This window comes from Penaeus chinensis, chromosome 14, assembly GCF_019202785.1.
Source record: "Penaeus chinensis breed Huanghai No. 1 chromosome 14, ASM1920278v2, whole genome shotgun sequence".
In the NCBI taxonomy this organism is placed as follows: Eukaryota; Metazoa; Arthropoda; class Malacostraca; order Decapoda; family Penaeidae; genus Penaeus; species Penaeus chinensis.
Window position 1 is genome coordinate 524442 of NC_061832.1, and position 11143 is coordinate 535584.

General features: G+C 36.0%; 1 protein-coding gene across 1 annotated transcript in view; it reads left to right on the plus strand.

Annotated features, from left to right (window-relative positions):
- LOC125032031 (threonine aspartase 1-like) overlaps positions 1–1959 on the plus strand; it is a 13509-nt gene extending 11550 nt beyond the window's left edge. Inside the window, exon 9 of the mRNA XM_047622992.1 lies at positions 424–1959. Within this exon, the coding sequence (XP_047478948.1) occupies positions 424–624 (201 nt within the window). The 3' untranslated portion in view covers positions 625–1959. The remainder of the gene's footprint in view (positions 1–423) is intronic.
- Positions 1960–11143: the final 9184 nt, after the last annotated feature.

Sequence of the window (11143 nt, forward strand, 5' to 3'; positions counted from 1 at the left end):
AAATGCAGAAATAAAGTTAACTGTTAAATGGTTACAAAAAGATGTACTTGCCCACTGTTGGTTCAAGGCAGGGAGGAAGGAGAATTTACACTTATTGCTTTCACTGAACTTTTCTTCAAATATAGCTATTTGTTGTTAATTACTGTGCATATTTGATAGTAGTATAAATTCTCTACTGTTTTTTTTTTTTATTATTATTCAATGGTTCTCATTAGGTATATTCATCTATTATTTATTATCAGTTGAACTTTTGAGTTTTTTTTCTCATACTTTTTGCAAGTGATTAGGCCAAGATTTGTGATAGTCAGACTTGCCAATGTTAAGGTTTGTGAAAGTTATGGACCAGCTTTGAAAAGAGCCCTTCTTTTCTTACCCCTTTTCTTACCCTCTCCTGCCCCCCCCCCCGCCCCTCTCCCTCCAAAGGCCCAGTTCTCAGAGCTCGCAGAAGAGAAGATTGGCATCTCAGTAAACCTCCAGTGCAAATCATTTGGAGCAGGTGTTCCCGTGACCACCTCCCAGGAGCTCCAGCCTGGCCCCTCACGTGTGGGCTTGGGGGGCCTCCTGTCAGGGGAAGAGGAGCACAGCAAGAGCGAGTCCAGTGACGACGACGATGAACCAGGGTAACAGAGAGGATAGAAGGGACAGAGAGAGGAATGTCGGAAAAGGGAGAGATGTTTCATGACAAAATGGAAAAGTTTTTTTTGTTTTCTCTCTCCATTCTCTCTCCCATTTGCTCTCTCTTTCTCTTAACCCTCAGTAAGAAAAAGAAAAGAATAAAAAAGGAAAAAAAAATATATGGAAGAACAAGCTGGAGGTGAGTTTACCAAGCAATGAAGAAGATTCACTGACAATGTTGTAAGAGCTGTATTGGAATATTGTAACGGGAAAGATATTTGCAGTTTTGGAATACTTGAAGTGCGTTCAAATCTATATTGGAACTGGCATCAAATGCTCAGAGATTCCCAGGGTAATGATATTTTACAATGATATTGTAATATGCAGCTGTTTTTTCAGGGTATGATCCTTTAACAATTGGAAAATGTTCTCAAAGTGTGTTGTAGTTTTGTCATTCTGGTTCAGTGTTCATTGTAAACGCTTCTGCCTGGAACCACATGTTTATGGGAGGTGTTTTCAAGATGATTTTCCATCTCTTCAGGGTAAATGCGAGACAGTCTGGCAACTGCTGCATTTCAAAATCACTCTAGGATTAAGGTTCTCTTAACTGTCACTGCCAAACGTGCACAGCCACATACCAGTATTTTCCCAGCATTTCCATATTAACACAGTTCTTTCCAGAAAGTGCATTACAAGCCTGTGGTAGCCGGGTGAGTAGGTTGTACCTCAAACCCATTTCCTACACTTTGGAAGCCACAAAATTTCTCCCCAAGAGATCTTTTTTATCCACGGGGGCCTTAACAGTTGTACGGAATTGCTATCGGTGCAAAAGCTCCCTATTTTGGCATGGCAGTTGGTGTTAATAATAGAATTGCATATGTCCGTTATGGTGCATATGCACGTCATGCCTTATTAGGAGCTGCAGATATACCTCATAGAGAATTTCCTGACGAGCTCACCTGCGCCTGGAGAGCGTACGACTCGTGAGAAGATTGTGTATGGGGGTAAGTTACTCTCCCAGCAACAGAAGAAGAAAAAAACCTTACTCAGGTACCACAGGTGTTATGACTGCCACACAGGAACCATACGCTACCTCAGTTGTGCCACCAACCAACAGTCCTTCACTGGCCTGCAGCGTGTCCCCCTAGAGACATCATGCAAGAGAGTCCTTAGCTCTCCTACATGGCTCTTGTACTCTAGGTACTTGCAGCAAGGAATGATTATGATGATACAGCAACATGATATTTTGGATATATAATTTTTAAGGACAGTAAGCTTACTGTTTCTTAGCTCTAAGTAGGCAGCTATATGGGACCATTTGTTGCAAGGTCACTGAAGGACTGAACTGCTCAGGGTGGGCTTGGGAGGGGACGTCTCGCGTACTGTTGCTCATGCTGCTAACACTCGTGCTCTTATTGCATTGTGTTAAGAGGCCACAGACCTCTCCATGTGTGTGTGTATATATATATATATATATATATATATATATATATATATATATATATATATATATATATATATCTATATATATATATGTGTGTGTGTATATGTATATATATGTGTATATATATATATATATATATATATATATATATATATATATATATATAATCTGGTTTGCAGAAACAGGTGATGATGATAATGATGACAATGAAGTTGATGTTGTTGCAGACAGTCAGACCAGGTTGGAGCAAACCAGTAGGAGTACAAACTTACTTATCTGCCCATAATGCTCATACTCCCATTCATGTTGTTTGCCCAGACTCTGTGATTGTCAGGACTGCCAGCCAGTTGTCTATGCTTCCTCCGGTGACTAATTATTCATAATTGTAATGTCTTTTATATACATTCCATAATATTGTTGGTGCACTTTTTATATAATATGTTCCCTATCACCCTCGATCATGTGTTCGTAATAGCTACTACTAGCCCTATCAGCAGCATGAGCAATGGTTACAGTTGTCCTCCCCAGGCTATACACTTGGTGAGCTCCACAAGTGCCTGTTGAACCACTATACCTCAAAAGTCTCCATAGTATCTCATTCCAGTGGACCCATATCAGGAGTTTTGTTGTGCCCTTACATAGCCGATCATAAAAAAAAAAATAAAGTGGAGGCCAGGCTAACAAGCAGAGCTGCACAGAGGCTAAACTTGTTGAATGTTTCTTACATTCGTTCAGAAGGCAGCCGGTCTCCACACCACTCAACCCACAATAGTTCTCATATCAATGAAGGTTGGTAAGAGGCGATGCTTACCGGCTATGCTCACGACCCCGTACTTGTTACCGATGCCTTTAAGCTCGTTCAGACCAACCGTGGGCAACTGTTGGTAATTACCGTCTTATCTCCAACCCACTTTTTACTGTGACGTGTTTGTATGTTAAGCATTTTTTGACATTTTGTTTCTTTTTAAATATTAATCGTTATTTTTTTCTTTATTATTATTTTTATTGCCTCTTATGGCCTAGCTGTAACTGTAGCTTGCATTAGTAGGTTTGAGCTTGATTTATGTGTATTGTACTCTTAACTTGGGGTGACCCGTGCCCAATTAGCTTCTCGTAGGTATGACAGCAAGGCGTCAGGGACTCAGGTCTTCATTATAGGGTGAAATAAATAAATAAATAAAAAAGAAGAAAAAAAATTGAAATTGCTTCAGAAGCCTTGTTCTCTACATTTTACGGTTGGTAATATCTCTTTTCGTCAGTGTGACTAAACTCTTTGCTGCAACGACACCATTGTGTGGCGAGCCGTTTACCTTCCCTCAGTTAACCAGCACTGCCAGTGTGAATGAGTGCTCATCTAGACATGCTACTCAGATGCTGTTTCAGGATGTGGTTAAAGATCAAGAATGAGTTTTTTTTTGTTTTGTTTTTTTCCGCTAGTTAAGTTATGATGATAATAACAATAACTTGGTGTTGTGGTGATTTTCCTTTTTTTTTATATATGTATAATTTTTGTTATTTATATTTTTTCCTCTCCTCTCTTTTCTTCTTCAATCATAATATAGATAAGGAATTAATTCTGCAATAGCTTTCAGTATTGCCAACTTGCTGGGCATTCTGCTGTAATGTCCCAGGCCAATTTCCCACCACAGTATCACCTGCATCCAAAGATCATGCAAAGGAAGGTTACCTGTTACCATGCAGCAGGTTTTGTTATCAGTAGGAGTGCATACATAGTTTATGGTGATTTTTTATGGAGTTAGTGTGATGTTTTTCCTGTTTTTCATGAATTTATTTTCTCTTCTTTTTCCTTTTCTATTCTGCATTTCTTTTTTTTTCTTTTTCTCGGGACCAAAGTCAGTCTAGTTCTGCTTTTGAGGTTTGAAGTGAAACAGCCAGTATTGAAATCTCTATTTTTCTTTCCCTCTTTCCTATATCCTTTTCAATGTCATTCTTGACTTTGTTCCCTTATCTTCCTCTTATATCTTCTGCCCCTGTTTCTCCCCCATTCCTCTGTCTTCTCCTCCTCCTCCTCTTCTATCTTTCTTCCTCTACTTCTCAATGCAGACCTTTCCCATAAGAACAAGCTGAGTTTGGAACTATCCATGTTTTGGTAGAAGAAGCTCCAAAGAAAACATTGTATTTTTGTCTTTCTTTCTTTCCTTTTGGTGCTTTGCAGAGAAACAGGAAAATATTTGCTTATTTCTTCTTACATTGTTTACTTTTTGGTGTCTAGGAAGTTGAGAAACAATTCTCATAGGTCATTTCTCGAGATTTAAAAGGAAATTGGCGTAGGTGTTTATTGAAATTTTTTAAAATAATAATAAAAAAAACATGGAAAGAATATTACAAGGAACGTATTAAAAATTGTCTGGACGCTCGAGTTTGAAGTTATTATTATAAGAAGGAAAAGAAATGATTAGTTTATGATTATATTAGGTATCCGTTAATCATTTAAAGTGTTTGTACAATACTAATGTGCAGGTACACCACTGGTTTTATGGCAACTGATGGCAAGGTCCCCAAATTAATCTGGACAGCATCATGAGCAGGCACTTGAATTTCCTGCCACGGCCAGATTAGTTCTCTGGGCAGCCACAGTTGGTATTGAGTGTGGCCTGCAGTCACTTTATTGTTTACACTGCACTGGTTGGTGTAGTTTTCTTGATTTTGTGCAATTTCTAGCTTATTTTGTTTACATTTACCCCTTGTTATGAATTCCAAATAAAGTATAAGGTTATTGGTTGTCCATGATGATTTAGAGCTACAGGAGGTTCATGATTAGTTCATTTAATATTATTACATAACCACTGTTGGTCTGGCAAAAAGGATGATTCAGCTCTGTTGTAGAACCAAGGTTACAAGTGAAAATCAGTGGTGTGCCTGTAGTCTTAATGAATAATTTGTATGTTGCAATGGAACCTTGTTGATTCTTTTTAAGGACAAAGAAAAGAAAATGTTTTGCTTCAATGCTAATGTAAAAGGGGCTTATGTAAATTAACATCCATAATCATTGAAAATTATAACCTTTGAGTGTCAAAATTTGATCAGCAGAATTTTTTGTAAGAGGAGAGAGTAATTGATTTTTGCATCTTTGAATAAGAGATATTTCCTGACTTTATAAAATATATCAACTGAAAGACAGGATATGGTGAAAACCTTTGCTGTAAGTATTTTTTTTATGAAATGACCTAAAGAGACTGTGATTAACAAACTCAGATTTCAAAATTATGAAACTCTTTTTGGATGTGGGTGATAAACGACTTTGTGTTTTGAACATTATGCGTGTGTGCATACCCACGCATCTGTGTCAGTAAATACTCTGCACATTATTACAAAATAAAGCATTAGTAGTTCAACTTATCTCTCACGGAGTCGCAGATACAAATAGCGTGAATGTGAATGGTAATAGGTATTTTTTTAGTTTTTTTTTTTTTGTTTTTTTTTTTTTCTCTTTCTATTCGAAGTCCAGCATTGACCAAGATGAGCAGTGTTCTGGAGGTCAGGAACTTCTGAACGCTCCAAGTCTCCTAGGGGGGTGCTGGACTGTCACAGGATAGATAAAAGATAAAAGGTAAAGAGAGAGAGCCATACTCTTTTTGTTAGCTTAAGGTTAAAATGAGCTGGCTGGCCAATAATGAAAATCTCAATTCTTGCATTACATACATGCTTTTATTATCAGTTTTGTTAAATGTTGTTGAACAGTTACATACATAGACAGACACACTTACATTGTTATTAGAGTTCTGTGATGCCAGAAATGCAACATTATTGTAATGGAATCATTGCAGAGACTGAATGATGTTTTAGACTATGCACTGAGAAGCATGCTCTTTGTGATTGTTAGAAGGGACCTCAACACACAGGAGGCAAGAGCCATTGAGAGAGCAGCACTCCGAGACGTGATTTTGCATCCCTTTGACATTTTTTTTTTTTTTCTTTTTTTTTATTAATTTAGTTTTGTTTTGTTTTTGTTTCTTGTGCAAGTGTTAAGCAGTAACTATATGGCGTCTGTGCAGAGAGTGCCAGCCAGCTACATACGAAAGAGTTGGGGCAGGAAGGGAGGACTCTGCCGAGTGGCCAGGGATGAAACTCCTCCGATGGGCTTTGTGGAGGGGGCTCTCCTTCCATGAACGTGCTCAGATTCATTGGCTCTCTCTTGGAAAAGAAAATGGGAGCTTGATATGAGCAGGTTTATGTATATGCATAGAAATATGCTGCACTATGAATGTGTTTGGTGTCTTGTTTATGTGTGTGTGTGTGTGTGTGTATATACATACATACATATATATATATATATATATATATATATATATATATATATATATATATATATATATATATATACACACATATACATATACATATATATATATTTATATGTATATATATACACATATATATGTATATACATATATATATGTGTATATGTGTGTATATATATTTGTATATGTACATATAATGTTACACACACACACACATAGACATACACATACACATACACATACACATACACATACACACATACACACACACATACACACACACACACACACACACACACACACACACACACACACACACACACACACACACACACACACACACACACACACACACACACACACACACACACACACACACACACACACACACACACACACACACACATATGTATGCATAAACTGCAAATGTAATATGTATACTGCATATATATACATATAGAGCATATGCAGTATGTATCTATAGTGATACGTAAGGAACATCAGGGAGCGTTTCGTTCTGCCACCTTGTCCCAGCTCCTTTCTTGGAGGCTTTGTGAACCCACATTGCTCAACCATTGACCAAATGATTCCATGCCATGTTGTTGAATCCAGCTACCTCAGTCAGTCAGCAATAGTAATAGACTACACCAGCTTAGAGGCAAAGTTTCTCGGTGGAATGTTCTCAGAATATGTTAATGTTGTAATAAGCTGTTATGTCATTGTCATCTGTTATTGTATTTAATGTATTGTCAACCTTTTTCTCTTTTTTTATGAGGGCAGTATCTATTGTCATACAGCAAGAGTCATGTCTTGCTATGTTGTCATGTTGTGAGGTATATACAGTGGAAGCAAGTTTCTATGCATGTTGTTATTTCACAGTAGATATTTGTGATGAAATGCAATTATTGTTTTGAGGATATGGAAGAGTAGAGCACAGTTACTTTTTTCTATAACATTTCAAGTCAGGAAGAAGCTGAGTATGAGTTATTATTTGCATTATATTTGTATGTGTGCTTATAACTACATTACTGTCTTTTTAAGCCTATCCTCTCTCATCTACTGCTTGACCACATTGTGTCAGCAAAAGGATGTTTTATCCTTTACACAAAGAGGTACGGAGTGTGTCTGTGCTTGTGTATTCCACAGCTTGGAAGAATGTGTCTTGGTATTATACAGACATGCCTCCCTCTATCAAATACCTTTCTTTCATTAAGTATGCCAGTTTGATGTCCGAATCTGGTGTGACCGTGTAAAACTTTTTGTTCTTGCAGCTGAAACCTGAGATTTCTTCTTTCTTGTGTCCTTTTCTTTGTCTTTTGAATAGGGATACCAGCATGGATGTAACTCAGCTCTTGCAAGAGTACCTACGATCTTTAGTAATCCTCACTACTTCCATTTTGGGTTCAAGATTATATTTTCTTATGATATATTCCATAATTCTAATTTTAAAACAATAAAGAAATTATAGATCAGAAATTAGTCTTAATCATATAACTTGACATACTTAGCTGCTATTGAGTTGAATGTCCAAGTTTAGTGATGGAGATATTCAGAAGAAAATGTCCTTCATTTTAGACTGCAGTAAAATTTTATAAAACATGAAGCACTCTCTTCCTGTGGCAGTGGCATTGTGCTGAGTCACTAAGGGGTCAATCACTAGTCCTGTCTATCTCATGTGTTTTCTGCTTTCCTTGATTTTTGGAAATATCCTTTTTTATTCTATACTGCCATTAGTATTGTTTATAACATGAGGATAATCATAATATAAATGATATTAACAATAGCATCAGAAAAAAAATCCTGAAAACTTGAGGAAAATTAAAATCAGGTGAGGCTTATACTTGTTGAGCTCTCTATAAACATAATTCACAATATAAAAGTTACATATTCCCAGCAGCCATGGATTAAGATACTTTGTGAAATATTTTGCTCCAAGTTATAAATGAGTTGCAAAAGAAAAATGCTTCTCTCTTTCTTTCTTTCTTTCTCTCTCTCTTTTTCTCTCTTTCTTTCTTTCTCTCTCTCTTTCTTTCTTTCTTTCTCTTTCCTTCTTCTTCTCCTCCTCCTTCTTCTCCTTCTTCTCCTTCTTCTTCTTCTTCTTCAAACAGATCAGATAAAGGTGTGCTTGCAAGTCTGCAAATGTGAGTGTTGTGGCTTGACAGTTATAGTAACTGTACACTTACAAGTTCTTCTTTATTATTACCATTATTCCTGACTTGAATGAATATAAGTATTTGCAAAATTTGTTTGGGACTGTAAGTGTTATCTGTGCTTTTATTTTATTGTTAATATTTTCATCTTTGTAACTTGATCTTTTGTAAACTTTTTGTAACATTTTTAAAAATATTTATTTATTCATTTATTTTTTTCCAGTATGTTGATTGTTCTGCATTTGAACCGTACTATGTTATAATAGGGAGGTTGCATATCAGTACTTAAGTGTTGTCATTGAATTTTTAAGTTTTCATAAGGATTATTATACCATTGTTACTCTCTCAAGGGCATTAATGCATTTATATTATAGTGAAATGTGAAAGGAGATGAATATACGAGCTTATATTAAACAGAGAATAATTTCTAGACGTTAACAGTATTGTGATTGTTTGTTGTTATAAGTAAAAAGTGATGATTATATGTTAATGACATGACTATCAGTGTCACCAGAAGCTTCCTCTAGGCTGGACGTCAGTGGCCTGCACATGCTGAATGAAGGGAGCGGTATTTCATCTTTCGCCAATGTCATCCCCGCTTTGGTCTCTTCCATTTTGGTGACTTGCATCTTCCTTCTTGGTGGATTTTGCTTTTGCCTTTTTCTCCTCTGTTTCCTCATTCTTCTTTTCTTCCCTTCTCCTACTATTCCTCCACTTCCACATGTTGACATTTATTTGTCCTTTCCCTTGATCTCCTTGCCTTCTTCTCTCACCTGAAGTGAAATTTCATCAGTTCCACCCACTGCTTCCTAACACTAAATGGTAAATTGATTATGGTACCATGATACCACATACCAAACAAATTCCTTTCCCCTCTGCAAAAATAACCCCACAAATACCGCCCCCTGCGTCCAGCAAGGCCACATGGCAGCCATCTTGACAATCCATGTCCCACCACTTATCAACGGCAGAAAACACAGTGTAAGGGGATACATTCCAGTTTGTGCAATTAAGAAGTAATTGCTGCTTGTTCTGTACTAACCCCTAAAAGGACGGCAGTGTTCAGAGCATGTGCACACAAGACGGGAAAAAGTCAGGTTTTCATTTATTTAATATGCAATTATTTCAGCTAAGATGCTCTACTTCGGAGATTTATATGATAGTTTGGAAACCTTTTTTGGGAGAGTAACTTCTGTTGTGTTTCATCCAGTGTGCGTACATACACTTGCCATATTACAAATCCGTAAGGGGTTACAAAAAAAATTAATAAAAAAAAATTAAAAATAAAAATAGTAAAAAAAAAAAAAGTTGCTCCATAATTGTGCAGAATTTTGACTCCCAGAAGTTCTTTCGCTGAAATATTCTGAGGATAGTTGTAACTTTTAAAAAATGTAGTAGGTCAAGTGAAACCATTTTGTTTTTTGCAATAATTTTGGAATGACAGAAACAGGGTATATCTGCATGAAAGTACTAGGTGGTCAAAAGAAAAGAGTTTCCCCATTTTAGCTGTGTGTCTGTCTCCATGTGCCCATAGACCAAAGTTTCATACAGTTGTACAGTCAATTGCATTTGCCATTAATTTGTGCCACTTTTTTTTTTTTTTTTTTTTTTTTTTTTTCCCCTTCTCCTTTTCTTCTTTTTTTTTTCTATCATTTCTCCCCCCTCTTGTTGTGTGCATCTCAATGATATACTTTTTTTTTTTTTTTTTTTTTTTTTTTTTTTTAAATCTCCATTTTATGGCATTACTGTCAATGTAATGTGATTTTTTTTCTTTTCTTTTTCTTCCTTTTTTGTGTAAATTGTTAGACAGAAGGTCACAAACTATGCATAAACAGGTCCAGAGGTAGGACATTCTTGAAAATACTCTTGAAATTCAAAAGAAAGGCTTTCAATTCTTGTTGGGAATATTGTGAGAGACAGTGTTAGTATTAAAAAAAAAAAAAAATGAAAGTGCAGCTTTTTTTTATTTTTGCAGATTTCTTCATGGCACAAAGTTAAGGTAATAATAAATGTAATAAATGTATTGGTTTTTCTTTTTTCATAAAAGTTGAGTAAGCTACATGCAGTAACGAGAAATGTAATCTTCAACAAATGGGAAAGAATCTCAGTGCATGGAATAATTAAGGACTAGGGAATAAGACTATATAGAATGTACACTATAATGTAAAAAGATGATAATGATTCTCTTATTGTCAGTGCCTAGTGGAGAAATCTGCGGATGGGTTTTGCATTACTAATTTTTGATAAAAATTGTCACTAAAATATTAAAAATTATTAATAATAATAATGATAATAATTCAGCACAATTAAAAGGAGTCACATTTTGAATGTTTGTGCTTGTTCTGTATGTTTTAATCTTTGAAGTAATTGTTTGTTTTGCCTTTGCTCTACCTCTGGACTGCGAGTTCAGTGCCTGGACTGTTAAGGCTGAGTAGATGTCTCTGTAGATACTGTATCTGGTTCTTTTTTTTTTCTTTTTTTTTTTCTCTAATTTCATGACGTGATTTTTATTACTTTTTTTTTCTTCAATTTTGCATTTGCTTTAATAAAAATCTGAAAATCCTACATGTGTATTCCTGTCCTTTCAAAAAAAATCTGCCTTCTGAACCTCTTCACAGTTCGTCCTTCTCATGCACTTAAAAATAAATGTATGGATCCATAATAAAAGGTAA